Source organism: Schistocerca cancellata, chromosome 3 (assembly GCF_023864275.1).
Source record: "Schistocerca cancellata isolate TAMUIC-IGC-003103 chromosome 3, iqSchCanc2.1, whole genome shotgun sequence".
NCBI lineage: Eukaryota > Metazoa > Arthropoda > Insecta > Orthoptera > Acrididae > Schistocerca > Schistocerca cancellata.
The window spans coordinates 315958732-315985604 of record NC_064628.1 but is presented as its reverse complement, the minus strand read 5'-3'; the positions used below and the strand labels follow the sequence as shown (position 1 = coordinate 315985604).

The 26873-nt window shown below is 42.7% G+C and overlaps 1 protein-coding gene across 1 annotated transcript in view; it reads left to right on the top strand.

Annotated features, from left to right (window-relative positions):
• The window catches only part of LOC126176287 (dipeptidase 1-like), a 338246-nt gene that overhangs the window by 252947 nt on the left and 58426 nt on the right, over positions 1-26873 (top strand). The window contains exons 5-6 of the mRNA XM_049923437.1: positions 10091-10160; positions 18740-18916. Of these exons, the coding sequence (XP_049779394.1) occupies positions 10091-10160; positions 18740-18916 (247 nt within the window). The remainder of the gene's footprint in view (positions 1-10090; positions 10161-18739; positions 18917-26873) is intronic.

Here is a 26873-nt window from a genome sequence, read left to right as displayed (position 1 = left end):
CCAGCAAATGTTTATCAGCAGTGCTACCAACGTCATCAACTTTCATTACACTTCCTTTTTAAATTATTTTAACCATATAAAAGTTGTTAAATTCCTTAAGAAATGGCTTAATTTAATAAATTTTACTGTAAAATGTGAAGAAATGGTGGATGATACAGTTTTTTAAGTATCATAATTGGATTTCCCACCATAAAAAACAAAAGAATATAGGTAATTTCAGCAAAAACGTTTTTCCATCGTTGCCCTGAAACATGAGTTGTAGTATTTTAGCCTCTAGGATTTACCACTTTTTACGAATTACGTCAACAATAACAGCGAAAACTGACATTTGTGAAGTGTAGTTTAATCACAAATATTCCCATAAAAGTGGGAATACCATCATTTACTGAAAGAATTTCGAGTGTGTGCCTATGACCACATGAAACTTCAGCATGAAATGTACTAGTTGGAATAAATCTATGAGGAACAGGGGCCAGTTGACGATTTCACAATATAAGTATATATAACGAATTCACATTTCAGATAATTTTACTTCCTTTACATGTCTTAGTAGAAAGATCTTCTTTCCTTTGTTGTTTGAATTCGTTTGGCAACTGTGGACCACCTCATGTAACGAAGGTACTCTCTTTCTTCTCTCTCTCCTTCCAGTACCGTTTCATTCTTGCCGTGTATTGTTCCCTTCATTCTTCACAGGGTGCTACTGCCTTTTTGTTCTGGAAGCCCTTCATACGTTTTACTTTGCTGTGAACTTTTCGATTTCTTTCATTTTCCCCCCTTCACTTCCATTTTCCGCAGGTCTTCCTTAGCTTCGTCGGTCCTCGTCATTACTGCTTTTGGGTTCCTGTCAAGAAAGTAAAGAACTATTTTCGTTATTCTTGTTTCATATTATCTTTGTACACGTGCATAGGCTACAACTCTTTTTTACGTCATTGCGTCCATATTTTTATTATACAACAATTTCCATTTGCCGTTGTCATATTTTGGTCCCATGATGTTTCCTGTTTATTTTATGTCCTTCCTAGCTATTTCACCTAATTGTTTGGCTGTATTTCAGGAAAGGTATTTCTCAACATGCAGACATTCTAATCTAATGACAGTGTTGTAGTGCAAGCGTTTAGCATTTATGGTTAATGGTTCCTTGTTATCCAGGCTTCTTTATTAAGATGCAATTCCATGTTTCCTGTCCTTGCTAAGTTACGTACTTTGTCCGAGGTGTGGTTCTATTTTTTCATTCACCATATACGTTTTGTAACCTTTTTAATTCTTCCCTGTTCAGTTTCCATGTGTTTCGGAGACCCCTACGTATTTTGTCCTATTCTCTGTTTTCAAAAGCTTTACGTAGGCCTGATTTTGAAGCTGTCTCGTGAAGGAGAATTATCTGCATTGCTGTATATTCTATAAATTCAGTTAAGATGAGAAGATTATCTGCAAAAGCCAAACAATGAATTCTCAGAGTATCTCTCTTTCTCCCAGTTATGCTTTTGTAATTCCTTTTTTTCTCTTCTTCCATGGAAAATGAGCGCTTGGCGTCATTGGCCGGGAGGCCCCTTGCTGGGCAGGTCAATTCCCTGATCACATTTGCTATTATATCATTGAATAATAGTCGGGAAATTCCATCACCTTGTCTTACATCAGTTATGATATCAAAAGCCTCTGTGATTCCATCTAGAAAGTTGAGTTGCGTTTTTTACTATGCATTTTGTGACTGCCGATCATTTGTTATCAACTCCAAATGATTTTATGGTGATGAATAGAGTTTCCCTGTCAGTCGTATCATATACTTCTTCTTAGTCCACAGATGTAATGCAGGGTGTCCAAGAAATGTTGTGACAAACTTGGAGAGGTTGTAGAGGGTGTCTGAGAAACAAATCTATGAAAGGAATCTGTGCGTGGAAGCGCTATCCAACGATGCTAAGGAATGCTGAAATTAAAGGCAGCGGCATCTGCTACTAAGACATTCCTTCGATAGCTAACATGACTTTGTACGCTGACGGATAACAGGTGTTATATCTAGCAATGTTGTTCGCTTTTCAGCGATCGCAACTAATTGCCACGTTTGCCACTGGAAAAGATGGAGCTAGCTGGTACATATAGACGCCTTGACTCCTGTCAATGCGATGCTCTAATGCCTTGGTGGATGACAGTTTCAGACATAGGTTTCCATCAGCAGTTTGGCTTTTTCCTGTATGCCGAGAAATTTTGGAGATTTTAGAGGGTTCCAGGACAAAACTAAACAGTGGATGTCCAAAACCGTCACCCGCCGAGGCAACACAGCATCACATTCATAAAAGATAAAGCCTTTCTACACAGCAGCTAGCTCCACTTTCTCAATCGTAGCACACAATCCCGATCACTCAATAACAAATAAAATTGCTAGACATTCCACCTGCGTCAGCGTACAAAGCAACGTTTGCTGCCTAAGGAGTCACCTAGTGGTGGGCGCCGGCGCTCTGTAGCGTCGTGGGATGACGTTTCCTCATACTGGTTTCAATCCACAGTTTGTTCCTCACGACACACTCTAAAATCTCACGAATTCTATAGCAGCATTTCTAGGAGACCTCATTCTTCCATAACTGATAATAAATTTCGCATATAATACTTTACCAGACAAAATCAAATTTGTCTGAAATCTCTTTCGTACTCTTTCAATTGCTGATCCAGCTGCATTACCAACCTGTGTTGTAATATTTTTGAAATAATTTTGTGAGTCACTGTAAAGAGAAAACTCCCTCCTGTTGTTGGGGTGAGTCTCATCTTTTCTTTGGACTGGGCGAATTAATGCTGTAGTCCTATCATTGAGTATAGCTTCTGTTCCCAAGACTTTTTGAGTGACTCCATGTAGCTTCTTGAATTTTGCAACACTTGTAATTTAAACATTACAGCAGTTACTGAATCTTACCTATGGACCCTTATCATTCGCCTACTCTACCTAGATTTAAAATGTTTCATTTCTGTACAAACATAATTATTTTGTGAATTTTACAAACTAATACAAAAGCGTTATCTTGCCATGCGGCTAGATGAGAATGCTGACCAAACTTGAATATGTTTTTATTCTTAGGAACTGTATGACAGTATATTAATTAACGTAACAGTGCCTTGTAATTCATATTTAATTCCATACAAAGAACGGATTGTAAAGTTGAAAGTCCGCAGCTCGTGGTCGTGCGGTGGCGTTCTCGCTTCCCGCGCCCGGGTTCCTGGGTTCGATTCCCGGCGGGGTCAACGATTTTCTCTGCCTCGTGATGACTGGGTGTAATGTGATGTCCTTACGTTAGTTAGGTTTAAGTAGTTCTAAGTTCTAGGGGACTGATGACCATAGCTGTTAAGTCCCATAGTGCTCAGAGCCATTTTTTGTAAAGTTGAAAATTAATAACACTATAGATCATTGCATTTCATTCCCAAAATTCTCAGGCAAGTTTTCCTTGCTCAAATTTTGAGTAGTTCACACATTCTGGGATTTACAACACTGTGTGATTTCTGTTGGTGGAAGGTCACCAAAGGTGTCCTCACATGCGCGGCATTACATTCGGAGATTTTGCTGTGTTGCTCTAAACACACCCAAAATCTGCAAGATTGGCGATCTTTTACAGAAGCTAGAAATTTAGCTCCGACTTAACTGCGACATGCTTATAATAGTTTCCACAACGAAAATTTGGCTAGAAACTTGGCACAAAATCCAAGAGATGCCGTTCGTATCTAAGACACAATCGACGTTTCTTTGCGCGATAGCAATGGAAATACCATCGATGACGGTGCTGCTAAAGCAGAGTTACCAAGCAAAGCGTTTCAAAATTTTTTCACCAAACGAGACGAAGTAAATCTTCGAATCAAGATCAGGTGGCAACATGAGTTACTTAGAACTAGATATCCTCGGTGCAGTGAAGCAATTTAAACCTCTTAATAAAATGAAATTTGCCGTCCTGACTGTATACCAGTTAGGTTCCTTTAAGAGTATGCTGATACAATATGTCGATACTTAACAATCATATACAACCACTCGCTAGATGAAAGATCTGTACCCAAAGACTGGAAAGTAGCACAGGTCACATCAATATGTAAGAAAGGTAGTAGGAGTAATCCGCTAAATTACAGGTCCATATTATTAGCGTCAATATGCAGCAGGATTTTGAAACATATATTCTGTTCGACCATAAAGAATAACGTCGAAGAGAGCGGTCTATTGACATATAGTCAAAACTGATTTAGAAAACATCGTTCTTGTGAAACACAACTAGCTTTTCAATAGCGTGAAGTGTTGAGTGCTATTGACAAGGGATTTCAAATTGAGTTCGTATTTCTCCGATTTCCAGAAGATTTTTGCCACTGTACCCCACAAGAAACTTCAAGTGAAATTGCGTTGTTATGGAATATTGTTTCAGTTTTGTGAGTGGAATCGTGATGTTCTGCTTCATATTGTAATAAATGTTATGTGTCTTCGACTTGTGTTGTTGCACTTTCTACGGAACACAAAATGCTGCAGTTATAGCAGCAGCAAACTCCCATTTCACAATTATTGACCACTGAAGCAGACGCCATTTGTGCGACGAAACTGTTACTGAATGTTTCGTGAATGAAACTGCTAGTGCAGACAACAAAAATTGAGGTATAGAATGTATACCTAACTCTTCCGGCTGATTTGCGACTGTGTATCCATTGTTTGAAAATAAAGCTTAATGCAGTGTTAAACTATGACTTTTAAATGACGTCTTATACCATATACTAAAGAGAAACATGAGCCAAAATTCACTTACCGCGCGGTCATAGCGTCGAGTGTGGCGTGTCGTCGTTCGTCACTGCCTAACCTCAAAATGTATCACTGGAAACTGGAAAGAGGTGTCGCTGTCCTTCGACCAATAAAAACAATTTCGGTATATTAGCTGTATTTCGTACGCAGCAACCTATGACCTAAGACCCACAAAACGTAAATTGGCCAGCGATTATGTTTGTTACTGAAATTTTTGATAATTTGCCCTGCGGTTTAAACATACGCGAAGTATCACAATACTTATAGGGAAAAACGAAAATAAACCAGTTCAATTTCAATCTGTGACGTCTGAAAATAAGAGCGGGGAAAATCAAAATGGAAGGAGGAAGACTGCATAGCAATGAATGTGCGCGAATCTCAGAACAGTGCTTTCTAACTCTGTACATGAAAATCAAAAGCTTTTGTGAGGCACTAGCTACTGCGACATATATAGATTTGAATCTCTTACATAAAACATTTTCGAGGCACATCAGATAACCCTGAATGTATGGAAACAACACCGCGCCATTTGGACGCTTCCAACAGGTGTCGCTTCGTTGCGCCACTCGTGACTATAAACGAATATGGCGTGGATCACGAAGCGACACGCCGCAGACACGCCACCTTTGTGTGAATTACTTCATTTGTTAACCTGGAGGTGGCTTGTAACAGTGCCACGTCCCCGACACATGTCCGCCCCAAGCCATTTCTGCTTTAATTAGGCCTTACATCGATAGCAAAGTGTGTTACTAGAGGGGTTGGAGAGAAATATGGTAACAGCAGTACACAACACATTAGCATACCTAACACGGTACATAAAACTCGTTGGCTCTCAGCATCCAGTCGGGCATAAGTATAAATCCTGCAAAACTGTGGTGATTTCAGGAAACGATGATGGACATGGACAACGTGCACGCAGCTTTCTCTCCAAAATACACAACAACGGCTGAGTAATATTTAGATATGACTGTGGTGTTCAGGGTAAATGCAATTTGGCCTCGTGCTGATAAAAAAAAGCGGGCTGTGTGAACAGGGCTAGTCGTCTTGGAACACACTATCACAATTAAGGAAGAACCACTGTATCATGATTTGAAACTGATCAGCGAAAACAGTCACACAATCCTTAACAGTAAAGCGCCTTAACGGATTGCCCATGAGGCCCACGGAGTCCCACGGTATGGCTGCCCCAATCATCACCGAACTCCCGCCTTAGTTGACACTCCGCACGTAAACTCAGCCAGGTGCTAGAAACACTGTAAAACAAGAGTTATGTGACCAAATGACATTCCTCATTGATCCGTAGTCCACGTTTTATGGTTTAGGCACCACGTTTTCCGGTCACGGGAAATTGTAGCACTGAGGAGTGTTTTCGCAATTCCAATCAACAGAAATTCCCTGGAATGTGGAAGACCTTTCTTTTCACTTTGATGAAGACAGGATTCGTGCGTGCTACGTTCAGTTCTCCAGTGATACCTGCAGATGTCATCCTGGTAATTTTCGTCAAAATCCTCTTCAACGACCGTGTCACGATTACTCAACACAGGCTTCCTTCCGCGTTGTGACTTAGCGGATTACGCTTTTCCACTTTCACTGTGTGTTGTACAACTGTTTGATAAGGGCTCTCTCTAAACACCAACGCTTCGGCTCCCTTTCACTGGCACGCACAATTTTCCCACGTTTCAATTGACTTACCTACGACAAACGCACTCACTTATACACAGAAGGATACAAGATTACTTGGACAGGATTTGTGATTGGTGTAAAGAATGTCAGCTAACTCTAAATATAGATAAATGTAAATTAATGCGGAAGAATAGGGAAAAGAATACTGTAACGTTTGAATACTCCGTTAGTAGCGTAGCACTTGACACAGTCACGTCGATTAAATATTTGGGCGTAACATTGCAGAACGATATGAAGTGGGACAAGCATGTTATGGCAGTTGTGGGGAAGGCGGATAGTCATCTTCGTTTCGTTGGTAGAATTTTGGGAAGATGATGTTCATCTGTGAAGGAGACCGCTTATAAAACACTAATACGACCTACTCTTGAGTCCTGCTCGAGCGTTTGTGATCCCTATCTGGTCGGATTGAGGGTGGACATAGAAGCAATTCAGAGGCGGGCTGCTAGACTCGTTACTGGTAGGTTTGATCATCACGTGAGTGTTACGGAAATGCTTCAGGAACTCGGGTGGTAGTCTCTAGAGGAAAGGATGCGTTCTTTTCGTGAATCGCTACTGAGGAAATTTAGAGAACCCGCATTTGAGGCTGACTGCAGTACAGTTTTACTGCCACCAACTTACATTTCGCGGAAAGACCACAAAGATAAGAGAGATTAGGGCTCGTACAGAGGCATATAGGCAGTCATTTTTCCCTCATTCTGTTTGAGAGTGGAACAGGGAGAGAAGATGCTAGTTGTGGTCGAGGTACCCTCCGCCACGCACCGTATGGTGGATTGCGGAGTATTTATGTAGATGTAGATGTAGGTGTAGATGTAGACAGAACACTGTTCTGAAAACGACTGGCATTTGAAACATGTCGAGGACACTCCAAAGGTCGTTCATGGTCAAGTTCACCAGAGCAACCTTTAGGCGTCGCCAGAAATCGCATTTGTGTTCATCCGTGCATTTCTCGCGGTAGTTCGAAATTTTCAAATGCTGATGAAATCCTAAGGGACAAAACTGCTGAGTTCATCGGTACCTAGACGTACACACTACTTTAAAGTAACTTAAACTAACTTATGCTAAGAACAACACACACACACCCATGCCCGAGGGAGGACTTGAACCTCCGGCGGGAGGGGCCGTGCAATCCGTGACATGTCGCCTCTAACCGTGCGGCCGGTAGTTCCATATTATTACCCCAAACAACTGACCAATTTGAAATTCGAGCCCTATTACAAGACTATGTTTCATAGTGAAGTCACAGGCAGCTCTCAACCATATCTTCGCAGTCACCAACTTTCTCCTTATAGTGTGAAAATATTTTTGTTGGCTTCTCTCTATAGTGGGAGAAATGATCGTCATAATAAAATATGAAAAATCAGAAATTGCCCGGAAAAAATTAAGTGTAGGTTTTTCTCACATGCTGTTCAAGAGTGGAACTGTAATTAAGTAATTTAAAGGCGGTTCGACGAATCATCTGGTTGGTTGGTTTGGGGAAGGAGACCAGACAGCGAGGTCACCGGTCTCATCGGATTAGGGAAGGACTGGGAAGGAAGTCGGCCGTGCCCTTTCAAAGGAACCATCCCGGCATTTGCCTGGAGCGATTTAGGGAAATCACGGAAAACCTAAATCAGGATGGCCGGACGCGGGATTGAACCGTCGTCCTCCCGAATGCGAGTCCAGTGTCTAACCACTGCGCCACCCCGCTCGGTCCGAATCATCTGCCAGGCACTGTGAATCTCGGAGTAATCTTGCACGTGTAGATGTAGAAGTAGATGATGTAAATGGTTCGTCTGCAGGCCTATTTTCACCGGAACCTTTTAGCTTATTTTGTATACTTGTGTCAGAATTCTCTGTTAATTCTGTCCCTAGTTGTGCGTCAAAAGAAGTTTTCAGCCACGCCGCTACAAGTCTTAATTAATGAAATGAGCTACAATAGGAAAGATAAACGATGGAAGATGTTATTCATATTTCTGAAGTGCATCGAAACTAGAAACTCTAGCGCATAGTGATATCATTTCAATGTCAGTGACTAATTATATAGTCATCTTTCTGGGAGGTGTACTAAAGAAACTCCTGTTTGTTACGTAATGTGAATCAATCTTATTAAATGCACACTAATTATCGTTCTAGCTAAGTGGTACAATGTTAATGTGTCGAGCTGTGTCTATGAAATAATTGAGGCCCACATACTTTCTTCTCACAAAACTATGATATATGTTAGTTTCCACGTAGAAAGATACTTCCTAACGAAACAAACCTCTATATTTCATATAAATCAACAAACATCCTTCAAACTCATTTAAACAGTCAGACGAATTTCAGCATTCGAGTACGCTAAAACGCTTCATATGTCGGAACGACAAGCAGCAGGAATTTTAGCATGAAATATAAAGAAAGTATCAGATCTCGAAGACCGACACTAGTCAATCCACACTTGCAGATTTCTTTAATTAATTTAGCCACTACCCCACAAATATGTGAAAAACTTGATAATTATCAGAAATAATAACCACTACAAATATCTCCACCCAATACAAGTAAATTACCAAAAATTGTCACATTTAAAAAGCCAAAGGAGAAATGAAGCAACTTAAAAGTGACCAGACACGTACAGACAACTGAGAACCACACATTTCCTTAAAGCTGACACACACACACACACACACACACACACAGCCACACACATACACACACACACATACACACACACACACACACACACACACACACACACACAGAAATATAACCTTTGACTCTAGGCATTCTGAAGTACATCTCATAGTTGGGAGTACTTCATAACATAGACGAGTTAACATGGAGGGAGAATGTGTGTTCACTTTTCATCCTGAACTAAAAATGGTGTCCACTGTTATAGACAGGATGTCAGCTTCACCTGCTTTACAGAAGGAGCACATGTAGAACAATGTTAACCCACACAGAAAATAATGAAGCGGATATTGAGAAAAAGGTGCATAAGTCAAAACTGTAACTTGAATGTGAATTATTAGAAAACATTAGTACAAAGTACTCCTTACAAAGCAAAATGCGTATGTATTTAAGACCACTGGTGATAGCTTAATAACAAGAGGCGAAACGCTCCAAGCAAAATAAATATTCTATTTATTGACTTGCAGACAGGCGGTCCTAATGCGCAACTCATTAACATAATACCCACGCCCACGATTTCTTTCGTATTAAAAGTAGCTTATGTTTTCGGACAGGCCAAGAAAAAAACACTTGATATTTTAGCAATGACAACTCAACTACTTGGTATTTATTTTTGGCCCTAAAAGCTCAAGAATCCTTTAATTAACCTTATAAATATGCCTTCAATACTTCGTATTTAGTTGGAGTATAGATCAGAAGAGGATGAACATGTTTTGTTGCTTTTGAAACACATATTGACAAATACATATTTTAGTACGGCAGTTTGAAGATAGTATACTAATAATGCTGATTTAGTTAATTAATGTGATTGGTTACATGTTTAAGGGACTTGATTAAAAACTTGACGTTTTAGTAGTGAAGTTGCATTTAGTATTATTTATGGTTCCACTACATAACAGTGGATACTTGTTCCTTAATTACATATCTATGAGAGTCAAACTGTGTATGAACGACTATGAAACATTTCGCCAACACAATACGATGACTAATTTCGGCAACTCTTTGTTGCAGGGCAGACTCGTCCTCCGTTGACCACGAAGCCAAGTTTCCTGAGCACGGCGGACTCACTCAGTTTGGAAAGGTAATTACGAGAAACAGCTTAACAGGCGAACAATACATGCAAAGTTGCGTCGATGGGTATATCATAGCGTTGTTGGATGATGCAGGCGAGCGGCGTTAAGGTGCTCGGGCAAAGTTTTAATGGAATTCTAAATGGCGGACCCGCCGTCCATTACGGGGCTCTCTGGGAGCGCGGTCACAGCTTTACTACCACCTCGAGTTCAACTAATGGTCGGCGAATGGCAAATGCCGTTCAAGATATATATTGCATTCTTGTGGACCGTTTACTGCATTTTTATATCACTTACCGAAATGAGGTAACCGTAAAGAGGAAAGGAGGATATTCGGCCGATTTCGTTATGTCCCAGAACATTATTTGCAATTCTTACGGTGGCTTAAGGGATTTTCGCAATTGACTATAAATTCTAACCTATACCAAAAGAAATGTCGGGTCCCTTATTCCTTTGAAGATTTTTATCAGTTCTTCTCGGTATATAAGTATGTTAATTGACTGAAATTACCATCTATAAAGGTACATTCAATAAAAAATTAAATTGCAAGAATGGACAAGGTTAGACGAAAATATCGTATATAAAATTAATTTACGGAAGAAAGGTATAACTGTTTTGTCAATCATAAACTCTTGAGGTTATGCCGCATTTGAAACGAAAGTATAAATTTACCTTTTTAACTTCAATGTTTTTCAACGAGGTAATTGTGGCGATCGTTCGTCTTTTACGGCTGGATCACGTTTTAAAATCGAGTGCCTAAAAAATTAGTAATGTAGCTGCTGAACCCTAGTTGTAACTAAACATGATAAGCATTTTTAAAAAATAAACTATTTCTAGAATTAATTTTTTCTTTGCTGCGGAATATGGCCTTCCAGGCCGATCACAATTTTATGGCGGGCCGGGACTCGGGTCCGGATCCCTTGCCTTTCTGGGACAAGTTATTTGCCGAACGAGCTGCCTTTTCCTTTTACCAAAATGGTTTATTGTACTGAAAAATATAGAATTTCTCGATTGCACAAACTTTGATGCGAAACTTAATCACTACCAACAACAATTATTACATTAACCAAGAATTAATGTAATATGATTCAAACAGACAAGTGTACATTTGTATTCACAAGACTGTAGACATATTTTTTTAAAAACATATTGAATTCTTGTTCCAGAACATTTTAATTACGTCATTAAGTAAGTGTTCCTTCAAACTGCTGAGGGCGATGATTACAGCAGACTGTACTGGGGTGCTTGATGGTCGTAGAAGCTCTAGCATTCAATGTGGTTTGCCGAAAAGTACAGGGATACGAAATCTTACGATACAAGTCCATGCTAGTGTCGAATGCAATGTCACAGCTACGTTCAACATATTTGCGATGAAAAAATTCGATAGTACATTCAATGAATTCGCAACTGCGAATAAGGACAATCATCAGCTGCGGAACAGAATGACGAAAATCTGTGCCACACCGGGACACGAACCCGGATTTCCCGCTTATGGCGAGCGGTTGCCTTACCATTTGACTGTCCGTGGACGACTCACAGCCAGACCCAAACCTCCATATGTCGTCAACCATACGTCTACGACCATGCGTTGAAGATACATGGAAGTTTCGGTAAAAACTATTTTAACAGGAAGGGACGTGTTGCTTTGAAGTTCCATAATTTACTTTATGGTCGCAGGCCTCTTAGGTGACAGTGTGTCGCAACTAAATTCAGTACATTTATGTGCGTTGTAAACACAACGCCAAGTCATTATAAACAAAAATGTTAGGCAAAGAATTAGTTATTATTTTTTGTTGGTTATCGTGACCCATTGTCGAACTGGTTGGTGTGTGTGAGAAAAATTCCGATTTATGCTAGCTGTAAGAATTTCTGTTTCGTGTGATTTATGGACTTAAATGAGTGAAAATAGTCACAATTTTATGAAAACAGATGCTGAGCAAGAATATATAAATTATTATTAGAGATTTGATCTTATTTTTTTTTAAGAAAAACTTGATAGATGACATGAAATGTGCATTCACCAGTCACTCTCCTGTTTATATACCACAACATTTTCATATTCCGATAACTTTGTATTGTGACGGTTGTCTACAGACTCTGTGCAGAAATTAGAGATAAAGGATGTGAAGAAAACTAAAGTCATCAAAAGACAGATAATGCAGAAAGCGTGTTTGATATGTTTACCATGGTTTTTTCAGCTGTGGTTGGGCATGAATAATTCCATGAAAGTTCAGAAGATTGTAGACTGGTATCTCGTGCCACACGGTGTTGAAGGTTAGGGATACGTTACATAATATAGCCGTGTAATACACATGCCGCATCGTAGCCTTCCTGACATTCTTCAAAAAGCGTATCATTTGATGCGCCGTGGAACTGCCGTGACAGAATTCAAATTGCCTGCTGGGGAAGAGCTGTTCGGCCTGGATATTGCTGCTGCCTTTTCAAGTACTCATGCTGGAATACTTTGTAATGCGGTAAAAGCTGACAATGCATTTGCTTTTGCAGGTAGCGGCAGGGATAATGTTTGCCAAAATTAAGACAAAACATCGAACAGTTCTTTCTCAGAGATAAAACTCACGATGTTTCATGGCCCAGGACCTGACAACCCAGGCGATTCACCAGCAAATTATCAGGTACTGCTATCTGAACAGAGAACTGTGAATGTTAAGGCGAAAGCACCACTACCTTCTCAGAGTTTCCCCGAGTGTTGTGACCATGTATTCAGACAGGTTGCGGAAAATGAAACCGGTCCGTAAAACATTTTATGCATCATAACATAGGTAACCCAATTTACAATACGCACTTTGATGCCTGATGAGACAAGGTGGGCTGCCAATCTTAGGATGCAAGAAACATTTTCTGCGCTGGTTCAGCTTTGGCCATCCAAGATTTTAAAGCAATATGTATAATACCAAATTGATTGTCGACTGTTAGATTAGATGAATTTCCTGTTCCAATAGATCCATAGTGATAAGCAGATCCTCTGTGATGTGGAACATGTCAGAAAACTAGAATATGCAATAAAGATTTACAAATTAAGAACAGGTATGCTAATGTACCTCCTACAGATCTTAAACATATTTACATTTAAAATGCTATAAGATTTATTATCAAACGTTAAATGTTCCATTACTTAGGTGCATATGATGATTCTCAGCATATTGTAGTCATGCATCGTCAAATATTTATCAAAAGATAAAATAAAAGCAATCCTCACTTTATTTTAGAGTAATCAGTCTTCTGACAGGATTCATCCGGCCCACCACGAATTCCTCTTCTTCGTCAACCACTTCACCTCAAACTAGCAGTTGCAAACTACGTCCTCAATTATTTGCTTGATGTTTTTCAATCTGTGTCTTCCTCCACACTTTTTACCCTCTGTAGCTCCCTCTAATAACATGGAAGTTATTCCTTGATGACTTAACAGACGTCATAGCATCCCGTCCCTTCTTCTTGTCAGTTTCTTCCATATATTCCTTTCCTCGCCGATCCTGTGGAGACTTGCTCATGGTGAACCGTATGATTCCACTGAATTATCAACATTCATCTGTAGCACAACATGTCAAATGCTTCGATTCCCTTCTTTTCCGGTTTTTCCACAGTCCATGCTATGATGTGCTCTAAACGTACATTCTGAGAAACGTATTTCTCAAATAATGTTCTATGTTTGATACTAGTAGTTTTCTCTCGGCAGGAATGCCGTTTTTGGTAGTTCTAGTCTGCCTTTGACGTCCTCCCTGCGCCGTCCGTCATGGGTTATTTGGCTGCCGAGGCTATAGAATTTCTTGAGTTTATATATTTCGTGATAACCACTTATGATGTTAAATTTATCGCTCTTTTCTTTTCTGCTAGTTCTCATTACTTTCGCCTTCCTTCGATTTACTCTCAGTCCGTGATCTGTAATCAATAGACTGCACATACTGTAATTGTTCCTCTTTATTTTCACTTACGATAACAATGGTATCCTTTCACCTTGAAGTTTAAATCCACTCTTGAACCTTTCTTTGATTTCCATCATTGCGTCTTCGAGTTATAGATTGAACATTAGGGCGAAAGACTACATTACTAAATTACACACTTTTCAATGCGTGTGCTTTGTTCTTTGTCTTCGCAACTTATTTTCCATTCTGCACCCTTATACGTATTGGAAATTGCGTGCCTTTCCGTATAGTTTACATTATTTTGCTGAGAAATTAGAACATCTTGTGCCATTTTACATTGCTGAACACTTTCTCTGGATCGACAAATCCTACGAATATTGTCTTCACTTTTCTTCCCTTTTGCTTCCATTATCAACATAACGTCCGAACGGCCTCTGTGGTACCTTTATCTTTCCTAAAGCCAAACTGGTCGTCATCTAACGCACCTAAAATTCCTTTCTCATTCTCCTCCATATTATTCTTGGCGGCATTTTGGATACACGAGCTGTTAAGCTGATTATACGACATCTCTTGCAATTTTCGGAAATGTGAGGACGACATTTTTCAGAAAGTCTGGTACATTATACACAGAAATGTGAATAGTCACACTGGATTTCCTGTCTCTTCTATATCAATGCATGTGTCTCCTTGTATCACTTCATCAGACAAGACTCTCCCCTCATAGACGCCTGACCTATCCGCTCTCCCCTCTGCACTTAACTGTGGAATTACCGTTTCACTCTGAACGTTACCGCCCATGATTTCAGTTTCACCGAAGATTGTGACTTTCCTACATGCTGAGTCAGTCTTTCCGACAGACATCTCTTTTTGGATTTCTTCACATTTTCTATGCAGCCATTTCTCCTTAGCTTCCCTGAACTTCTTGTTCATTCCTAAGTGACTTTCATTTCTGTATTCCTAAATTTCACTGAACAGAGAGAGTTAAGAAATGAAGAGAAAAAGGAGATGGTTGGTGGGCAGGGGAGCACACTGAGGAAGCATCAAACTCACTATATTTCAGATGGATGAAAAGAAAAAACTTATAGCACTGTCACGTCCAAAATTATGGACGATAGCTACACCCTCAGTCCTAAATGAAGTACAAATAGCCCGAATAGGTGATAGGAGGAGGGGAGGCATCAGGCATGGAGCTACTACACAAAAAAAATTTTCTGTTTCTGTCAACAAATGTACATATAAAGACGAAAAACGATTAGAATTACAATTTCAAAAAAATTTGGATGGCTATTCAAGACAATAGCTTCACCAACTAAGTCAGTAACGCCTAGGCCCACCTCTGGTTCTTACGCAAGCAGTAATCTCACTTGACGTTGATTGCAAAAGCTGTTGGATGACCTCCTCCTGAGGGATACCGTGCTAAATTCTGCCCTACTGGTGTGATAGATCGCCAAAATCGTGAGGTGATCGGAGGGATCTGTTCATAAAGCTCCAAACATTCTCAGTTGGGGACATATCCAGCAACTTTTCTGACCAGGGTAGAGTTTGTAAAACACGAAGACAACCACAATAAAATATCGCCGTGCCAAAATGTAAGCGCAGCTCTCATATGCAGCGTATCACAACCACATGGCTCCTACTATGAAATGGGATGGAAATCGAAGCTACTACTCCTGGTTGTCGGGCTATATAGTGGGTGACAGTAAGACTGGTATCCCACTGCTATCTGGAGCGTTCCCGGACACGTATTTGCTAGTCATCGGAACTCAGTTCAAAGCCGAAGTTCTGTGACATTTAACGACATTCGAGGCCGAAGATGTGTCAGGAGATGCCTCGGATAGTGGCGGGATACCACAATTTCTGTCGCCCGTCATGCAGCTCGACAACCAGAAGTTATTGTCTGGATAGCCATTTCTCTTCAAAGTAGGACCCATTTGGCTGTTACCCGCGGCACACTTACCGCGCGGCGGTATGTTGACGATATTCTACGCCACGTTTCGTTCAGCTTCATGGCAAACCTTCCTGTGGTTACCTTTCAGGAAGATAAAGCCCATCCACACACGGCAAGAGTTTATGATGCTTGTTTTCGTGCTTGCCAAACCTTGCCTTGGTCAGCAGGGTCGCTGAATCTCTCCCCAACTGAGAACGCTTGGACCATTTAGGCAGGGCCCTGCCACCAGCTTCGGACATTGACACTGTGTTGGAAAGAGGAGAGATATTGTCGTGATATCACTTAGGAGGATATTCGAACAACTGTAACAGTCAGTGCCCAGCCGAATAACTACTTGCATAAGGGACAGAAGTAGACCTACGCGTTACTGACTTGCTCAATTTGTGAAGCTCTTTCTCTTGAATAAAGAGTCCAATTTTTCTGGTGCTGTAATGTTTTTTTGTCTATACTTGTACATCATATTTAGAAATTTCCCTCCCATTCGGGTAATTGCTATGTGATGAGCCTTCTTTTCTTTCCCATAGTGTATTTCAGCAACTAAACACTGACTATTATTACTTCTGTATACCAGCATAGACATGTTAAATCTAACATAAATGTTAATTACGTTTACTAGTCAAAGTAATGTCATAATATAAGGGGTGGATAATCTATTCTTCTAGAAGGTTTTGAGTATTCCGACGATTTCTGAGAATTCGGACATTTCTCATGTATAGCTTGAAGTCCATCTGCCACTTCTTCCATGTTTTGCTCTAGCGTTTTAAAACAACATTTTGGTCCTTAGGTAGGAAAGACTAGTCTACATGGTAATATTTTCAAACCTAGTAATGTCGTTGTTTATTGCCGAATCCAATGTCAGTTTACTCTAATTGTTAAAAAGAAATACTTTAGTAAGTATATTTATAGGCTCCTCTAAGGTGGAAGGAGTATATAGAGGGTCTATACAAGGGCGATGTACTTGAGGACAATATTATGGAAATGGAAGAGGATGTAGATGAAGATGAAATGGGAGATACGATACTGCGTGAAGAGTTTGACAGTGCACTGAAAGACCTGAGTCGAAACAAGGCCCCCGAAGTAGACAACATTCCACTGGAACTACTGACGCCCTTGGGAGAGCCAGTCCTGACAAAACTCTACCATCTGGTGAGCAAGATGTACGAAACAGGCGAAATACCCTCAGACTTCAAGAAGAATATAATAATTACAATCCCAAAGAAAGCAGGTGTTGGCAGATGTGAAAATTACCTAGCAATCAGTTTAATAAGTCAGAGATGCAAAATACTAACACGAATTCTTTACAGACGAATGGAAAGAGTAGTAGAAGCCGACCTCGGGGAAGATCAGTTTGTATTCCGTAGAAATACTGGAACACGTGAGGCAATACTGACTTTACGACTTATCTTAGAAGAGAGATTAAGGAAAGTCAAACGTACGTTTCTAGCATTTGTAGACTTAGAGAAAGCTTTTGACAATGTTGACTGGAATACTCTCTTTCAAATTCTAAAGGTGGCAGGGGTAAAATACAGGGAGCGAAAGGCTATTTGCAATTTGTACAGAAACCAGATGACGGATATAAGAGTCGAGGGGCAAGAAAGGGAAGCAGTTGTTGGGAAGGGAGTAAGACAGGGTTGTAGCATGTCCCCGATGTTATTCAACCTGTATATTGAGCAAGCAGTAAAGGAAACAAAAGAAAAGTTCAGAAAAGGTATTAAAATCCATGGAGAAGAAACAAAAACGTTTAGGTTCGCCGATGACATTGTAATTCTGTCAGAGACAGCAAAGGACTTGGAAGAGCAGTTGAATGGCATGGACAGTGTCTTGAAGGGAGAATATAATATGAACATAAACAAAAGCAAAACGAGGATAATATAATGAAGTCGAATTAAGTCGGGTGATGTTGAGGGTATTAGATTAGGAAATGAGACACTTAAAGTAGTAAAGGAGTTTTGCTATTTGGGGAGCAAAATAACTGATGATGGTCGAAGTAAAGAGGATATAAAATGTAGATGGGCAATGGCAAGGAAAGCGTTTCTGAAGAAGAGAAATTTGTTAACATCGAGTATAGATCTAAGTGTCAGGAAGTCATTTCTGAAATTATTTGTGTGGAATGTAGCCATGTATGGAAGTGAAACATGGACGATAAATAGTTTGGACAAGAAGAGAATAGAAGCTTTCGAAATGTGGTGCTACAGAAGAATGCCGAAGATTAAATGGGTAGATCACACAACTAAAGAGGAAGTATTGAATAGGATTGCGGAGAAGAGAAGTTTGTGGCACAACTTGACCAGAAGAAGGAATCGGTTGGTAGGACATGTTCTGAGGCGTGTCAAGGGATCACCAATTTAATATTGGAGGGGAGCGTGGAGGGTAAAAATCGTAGAGGGAGACCAAAAGATGAATACACTAAGCAGATTCAGAAGCATGTAGGGTGCAGTAGGTACTCGGAGATGAAGAAGTTGGCACAGGATAGAGTAGCATGGAGAGCTGCATCAAACCAGTCTCAGGACTGAAGACCACAACAAGTACAACAAGTGTGAATCCCTAAGAGTCTAAAGAGGCTTATACAAAATATTCGGTTAGTTACTGTACACAATATTCTTGTGATACGTCCTGTATAATAAATATTTTCTCACGTTTTTATGACTAAATTACGGTCTCTCTTCCACAGTGCTGTTGTCTGTAGTTCTGTTGCCCAGTAACGCACTTGCACTGGATGGAAATGTGGACGAGAGGCAGCTGACGCGCCCCCGTGTTGCAGGCGGTGGTGCGCGAGATGAACCGCCTGGGCATGATGGTGGACCTGTCGCACGCGAGCGTCGCCACCATGAAGGACGCGCTCGCCACCAGCCAGGCGCCCGTCATCTTCTCGCACTCCAGCGTCTACGCGCTCTGCAACAACTCGCGCAACGTGCCAGATGACGTGCTGCATCAACTGGTCAGCGGGCTCGACTTTCTACAGCCTAGCCGTAAACATAGTTCGCTCGCTCCCCCTTGTGTTGTGGGTGAAACAAGCACCAACATTATCGACGCAACCACCTACAAACACTGTGTCTCTCTTCGTCTGCGCCCTTACAATTTTTAAGTGTACACTACACATTCAAAATGAACTTTTGATGTCTAATATATACGTAGAGGTGATGTTTATTTCACTGTCACACGTTTGACATACTCTCATTACATGAGGATAAGTCGTGGAGTAAAGGCATTTCGATAAAAAAGGAAAACGCTGACAAGAAATAAAACAAAAACATGTCCCTCAACCTCTACGCACTTCGTGCACCGCTACCCAAGCCTCCTAGTTCAGTCCTGGAAGCATTTTTGTGGCATCGTGCATATACGCTCTTGCACCGCCATCTCAAGCTCTTTATTCAACGAGAATGTGGATACGAAGGTCTGCTTCATCAGACCAAAATGTACACATAATTTTGATCTAGGTCAGGACTGTAGCGATCGTGTTCCTGCAGGTCAAAGCCGGGGTTTTTAATGCTGTGTTTTCCTAGCTGTATGTGGGCGTGCATTATCCTGAAGTGAAATTACTCGTTTCGGAAGCTTTATTCTCTTCTTTGTTTTGATTTTGTGTTTCAGTATCTCACAGTATGTCTGTCTTCAGCGTTCGATCTTTACGAGCGTTGTGAATCCGCAGTGGACCGTTAATACCTCTCGAAACTGTGATCATCCTTTTTCTAAGCGGATACTTTACCACAACGCTTTTCCTCACAGAACGATAAAACTCCAGTTTTAAAGTGATTTATCTACAAATTTCTTCGTTCTATAACTACACTCCTGGAAACTGAAATAAGAACACCGTGAATTCATTGTCCCAGGAAGGGGAAACTTTATTGACACGTTCCTGGGGTCAGATACATCACATGATCACACTGACAGAACCACAGGCACATAGACACAGGCAACAGAGCATGCACAATGTCGGCACTAGTACAGTGTATATCCACCTTTCGCAGCAATGCAGGCTGCTATTCTCCCATGGAGACGATCGTAGAGATGCTGGATGTAGTCCTGTGGAACGGCTTGCCATGCCATTTCCACCTGGCGCCTCAGTTGGACCAGCGTTCGTGCTGGACGTGCAGACCGCGTGAGACGACGCTTCATCCAGTCCCAAACATGCTCAATGGGGGACAGATCCGGAGATCTTGCTGGCCACGGTAGTTGACTTACACCTTCTAGAGCACGTTGGGTGGCACGGGATACATGCGGACGTGCATTGTCCTGTTGGAACAGCAAGTTCCCTTGCCGGTCTAGAAATGGTAGAACGATGGGTTCGATGACGGTTTGGATGTACCGTGCACTATTCAGTGTCCCCTCGACGATCACCAGCGGTGTACGGCCAGTGTAGGAGATCGCTCCCCACACCATGATGCCGGGTGTTGGCCCTGTGTGCCTCGGTCGTATGCAGTCCTGATTGTGGCGCTCACCTGCACGGCGCCAAACACGCATACGACCATCATTGGCACCAAGGCAGAAGCGACTCTCATCGCTGAAGACGACACGTCTCCATTCGTCCCTCCATTCACGCCTGTCGCGACACCGCTGGAGGCGGGCTGCACGATGCTGGAGCGTGAGCGGATGACGGCCTAACGGTGTGCGGGACCGTAGCCCAGCTTCATGGAGACGGTTGCGAATGGTCCTCGCCGATACCCCAGGAGCAACAGTGTCCCTAATTTGCTGGGAAGTGGCGGTGCGGTCCCCTACGGCACTGCGTAGGATCCTACGGTCTTGGCGTGCATCCGTGCGTCGCTGCGGTCCGGTCCCAGGTCGACGGGCACGTGCACCTTCCGCCGACCACTGGCGACAACATCGATGTACTGTGGAGACCTCACGCCGCACGTGTTGAGCAATTCGGCGGTACGTCCACCCGGCCTCTCGCATGCCCACTATACGCCCTCGCTCAAAGTCCGTCAACTGCACATACGGTTCACGTCCACGCTGTCGCGGCATGCTATCAGTGTTAAAGACTGCGATGGAGCTCCGTATGCCACGGCAAACTGGCTGACACTGACGGCGGCGGTGCACAATTGCTGCGCAGCTAGCGCCATTCGACGGCCAACACCGCGGTTCCTGGTGTGTCCGCTGTGCCGTGCGTGTGATCATTGCTTGTACAGCCCTCTCGCAGTGTCCGGAGCAAGTATGGTGGGTCTGACACTCCGGTGTCAATGTGTTCTTTTTTCCATTTCCAGGAGTGTATCCCCACCAAAGTTCAGCGAATAATAATTATTCATTTTAATGTATGCAAAACTGATCAGTCTTCTCATTTTATTCCTCGGGGATTGTGAAGAACGACGCACTCATAAGAAAGTACTGTGAAATCACAATGAACAGATCCATCCAACTAGTAAATTAGTTTTATAGTTTTATTGGTTTTTACTGCTGTTAATAGGCATGGTAGGGTGTATGGAGGTTGTGAACACCATCAGACTTTGAGTAAGTGCAATGAAGGACACAGAGAAGCCACGTGCTCGTGTGAGACAGCGGTTCAGCAAATGACAGAATATGAATTGCACCTCATTGTGGATCTAGATTTGGCTGGCTTGGCAAATCAACCAATATCCACGTCTTTAGGGCATTTGCATGCGTCAGTTGCCCGATGTTGGACGGAACGGAAACATGAGAGCAGACATACTCGTTGTCAGGGTTCCAGTCGTGTTTGGCGCCAAGCACATCGAAATCCCTTCACATATGCGTCGGCCATTCGAGAACCAAGTAGTGGATTCTCTGCAACGGTGTGTATAATCCATGTGCATAGGCCAGAGACTTGTAGCAGCCGGACTGGGGAATTATTGTGCATGAGTGGCTTTAACACCACAGTGATAACGTTTATGCCTGGAATGTTGCACCGACCGGAAAGCATGATCGCTGAATAATTACGTCACAGTGTATTCAGCAATGAGTCGCGGCGCAGCTCTACCCCGGATGATCATCTTCAGCGAGTATGACAGTGACGTGTGATGAGATCCAATTCGTAAAAAGTTTTGGAGAGGCACAGCGGTGTTGGTCCTAGTGCCATATAGTGCGGGTAACCACCGGATATGACTTTAGGTTACATCTGACAGTGATTGAGGGGACCTTGACTGCATACTGTTACTTCATGGGCATTGTGCGTTCTCATTTGTTGCCTCTCACGTCACAGTATCGTACTGTCCATTTCAACGGGACAATTGAGACGTGACGGTATCCAGGGTACACTTCGTATTCTCCTTACGCTTTTTATTCATTGAAGAACAATAGAAATTAGCTAACGCAAACCTATAAAAAAGCACCAATCATAAAAGGCATTTGATGGAAAAAAGCATAGACTACTTCACTGGAAAAGCGTTGGAACACTGCCAGCAACGCTATACGGAAGATATGTACAACCCACGGCAGGAAACATACGAACAGACACGGGCGGAAGGCCACACAGACTCGACGCCGGGGCCAAGACGGATGGCGAAAGATAAGGCCGGACACCAGACTACAACGTATTAGGACTGGTTAGATCGACTTTGGTGAAGAGATAATGGTTTAATTAACTTTGGGAAGGCAGTATAAGAAGGCTCTAAGATAGGACTGATGTTAGTTTATAAACGTGAGAAGAGATATACTCTGCCTGGGTGGAGAAAAATAGTGCGCACAAGTCAAGAGTGTCTAATAATAGTTGACAACTGTCTAGTAATAGTTAATGTTATACCTATAAGGAAATTTGAACGAGATTAATTTCTTATTCTCAATATTGCCTGTTCACAAGAAATTTACTTCCAGATAGTGAAGAAACACCGTATCACAGTGTCAGATGATCACGAGGTAACAAAAGAATGGATTAACTACTGTACATGAGATATTATAGTATTTCTTTTAACGAAGGGGACGACTCTTTAAGATATATGACTACGCGAGCATCAAGGCTGTTTGCTTGTCGCTGATACTATCAGTAACTTTCATTTCCAGTCGAATTCTATTCAGAAAAGTAGTCAGATTTCATCTAAAAATGCACTTAAGTTAAATAATATCAAGATTTATAAAGTTTTCATTGCACAGACGCATTAACTTTTCAGACAGGGACCATTAGCAGATAATACTTGGTGAAATGCGTCAAAAGTACAAAAATATAAAATATCAGTTGATTTATACAATGCTCGTTCACACTTAACACGTGTCTCTTTGATACATGTGTAATATTAAAATGCTTCCGTAGCCGGAAAGCTCCATAGATATGCCCCAATAGATCAAGTGTGGAACCAGATCTAACGCCAACTACGTCCCAGTGCCTGTATTAAGAATTTCAAGGACCAGTTACAGCAGTTGTGGGCCATACTGCCTCAGGAGAAAGTGTAATGGTTCCTTACAGCCATGCCATCCAAATTTGTGCAAGTATACAGGTCAGAGGGTGTCCAGATCATGCTGATAAATATACAGCAGACTTTGCAAATCCGAAACAATTTTTGTAATCACTGAAATAAGATCACATAGCCTCTAAACTCGTGAATTCTCTGTTCTTTCCCTCCTTTCCATCTGGGTGCTTCACCATTTTTGTCCGGTAGCGTGCTTCGCAGGAAAAGAACCAGCTTTGAGAATGCTTATAAAACAGTATACCGTTGCTGAACTTGCTGTCTTATCATAGTTGAGGAACAGAGTTAAACTTCAATATGAAGAAGAGAGACAGGAAACACCGTTCAGTCAGCGCCTGCTGGTGACGAAAGACTCGAACTCTTTGCACTGCTCAGATTCTGTGGAGTCATACTGACCAAATTCAGAACAGAGCACATACTTTGTCTAATGGTTTGATGCTCTAGAGATGCTATTGCTCTAGGCAATTCAGTATGTTACTTATCATGACTCATTTTATACACAAATAAAAATAGTTTTTCATCACCTCGGTTCCGACAGTTCCGGAATCTACACAGAAAATTAGAACAGAGATCAACGTAAACATCGTTTCCGCTCTTTTTATTGCTCATGAAAACCACACATTGCATTTGGTACCAGCATACAGCGAGACCTTCAGAGGTGGTACTTCAGACTGGTGCACACACCGGTATCTCAAATACCCAGTAGCACGCCCTCTTGTATTGATGCATTCCTATATTCATCGTGCCATACTATCTACAAGCTCATCAAGGCACTGTTAGTACATATTGTCCCACTCCTCAACAGCTATTCGGCGTAGATCCCTCAAAGGGGTTGGTGGGTCACGTCGTCCATAAATAGCCCTTTTCAAACTATCCCAGGCATGTTCGATAGAGTTCATGTCTGGAGAACCTGCTGGCCACTCTAGTCGAGCGATGACGTTATCCAGAAGGACGTCATTCACAAGATGTGCACGATGGGGGCGCGAATTATCGTCTATGAAGACGAATGCCTCGCCAATATTCTGCTAATATGGTTGCACTAACGCATGGATGATGGCATTCATGCATCGTACAGCCTGTACGGCGTCATCCACGACCACTAGCGGTGTACGTCGGCCCCACATAATGCCACCCCAAAACAGCAGGGAACATCCACCGTGTTGCAGTCGTCGAACAGTTTGTCTAAGGCGTTCAGCCTGACCGGGTTGACTCCAAAATCGTCTGCGATGATTGTCTCATTGCAGGCTTATGCGACATTCATCGCTGAAGAGAATGTCATGCCAATCCTGAGCGTTCCATTCGGCATGTTACTGGACCCATCTATACCAAGCTGTTGGAAAGATGGACCTCACCTTGAAAGGCGACCTTGCTGCACTCACTGTACAGTGTGTCTCAGGCGTTCAGCTTGACCGGTTTGCATCCGAACACGTCTCCGACAATTGTCTGCTTGAAGCCATATGCTACATTCATCGGTGGAGAGAACGTGATGCCAACCTGAGAGGTCCATTCGACAAGTTGTTGGGCCCATCTGTATTGCGCTGCATGCTGTCGTGATTGCAAAGGTGGACCTTGCGGTGCCTGTCTGGAGTGAAGTTGAGCATCATGCAGCCTATTGCGCACAGTTTGAGTCGTCGCACGACATCCTGTGGCAGCACGAAAAGCATTATTCAACATGGTGGCGTTGCTGTGAGGGTTCCTCCGAGCCATAGTCCGTAGGTAGCGGTCATCCTCTGTAGTAGTAGCCCTTGGGCGGCATGAGCGAGGCAGGTCATCGACATTTCCTGTCTCTCAGTATCTCCTCCATGTCCGAACAGAATCGCTTTGGTTCATTCCATGACGCCTGGACACTTCCATTGTTTAGAGCTCTTCCTGGCACAAAGTAACAATGTGCACGCCATCGAACCGCGGTATTGACCGTCTAGGCATGGTTGAAATACAAACGACACTAGCCGTGTACCTAATTCATGATGGAATGACTAGAACTGATCGGCTGTCAGACCGGCTCCGACTAATAGGCGCTGCTCATGCATGTTTCTTTACATCTTTGAGAGGGTTTAGTGACATCTCTGAACACTCAAAGGGATTGTGTCTGTAATATCCGCAGGAGTTCTGGGAACCGGGGGGATGGAAAACGTTTTTTCATGTGTGTTTTTAGTCATCCAGGGCGAGATTACTTAAACAGCTGTCCTTCCTATGCTTTACTGAAATTTACTTATTAAAACATTTTGTGTCATATCTGTATATCACATAGTTCCTTGCAAGAAAGTCTTTAAACAGAACCACACATTTACAAACAAGCACGCGCGAGTGTGCGCGTGCTCACACACGCACACACACACGTACACACACACGGACACACACACACAGACACAAACACACGCACACACACACACACACACACACACACACACACACAGGGAGGGAGAGAGTATTACTGCATTAAATGAGAATTATGACTTCAGAAAAAGGTTCAAATTTCTGTGTGGCCTCCTAGGAAAATATTCCAATGAGTATCTGTGTCCACCATTTATTTCAATCAGTTTCAATACATCAAATATAAGTAGTTCTCGCTACTTACTAAAATTAATCAGAGACTGACCCTACTGGTAGTCTGTGCTGCTGCATCTAGCGCTTACAGATTTCTTCAGGCAGAATGCCACATTGACACAACGTATGGAAATACAAATGTCTTTCCAGAAATCTGACGATTTATACACTCCTGGAAATGGAAAACAGAACACATTGACACCGGTGTGTCAGACCCACCATACTTGCTCCGGACACTGCGAGAGGGCTGTACAAGCAATGATCACACGCACGGCACAGCGGACACACCAGGAACCGCGGTGTTGGCCGTCGAATGGCGCTAGCTGCGCAGCATTTGTGCACCGCCGCCGTCAGTGTCAGCCAGTTTGCCGTGGCATACGGAGCTCCATCGCAGTCTTTAACACTGGTAGCATGCCGCGACAGCGTGGACGTGAACCGTATGTGCAGTTGACGGACTTTGAGCGAGGGCGTATAGTGGGCATGCGGGAGGCCGGGTGGACGTACCGCCGAATTGCTCAACACGTGGGGCGTGAGGTCTCCACAGTACATCGATGTTGTCGCCAGTAGTCGGCGGAAGGTGCACGTGCCCGTCGACCTGGGACCGGACCACAGCGACGCACGGATGCACGCCAAGACCGTAGGATCCTACGCAGTGCCGTAGGGGACCGCACCGCCACTTCCCAGCAAATTAGGGACACTGTTGCTCCTGGGGTAACGGCGAGGACCATTCGCAACCGTCTCCATGAAGCTGGGCTACGGTCCCGCACACCTTAGGCCGTCTTCCGCTCACGCCTCAACATCGTGCAGCCCGCCTCCAGCGGTGTCGCGACAGGCGTGAATGGAGGGACGAATGGAGACGTGTCGTCTTCAGCGATGAGAGTCGCTTCTGCCTTGGTGCCAATGATGGTCGTATGCGTGTTTGGCGCCGTGCAGGTGAGCGCCACAATCAGGACTGCATACGACCGTGGCACACAGGGCCAACACCCGGCATCATGGTGTGGG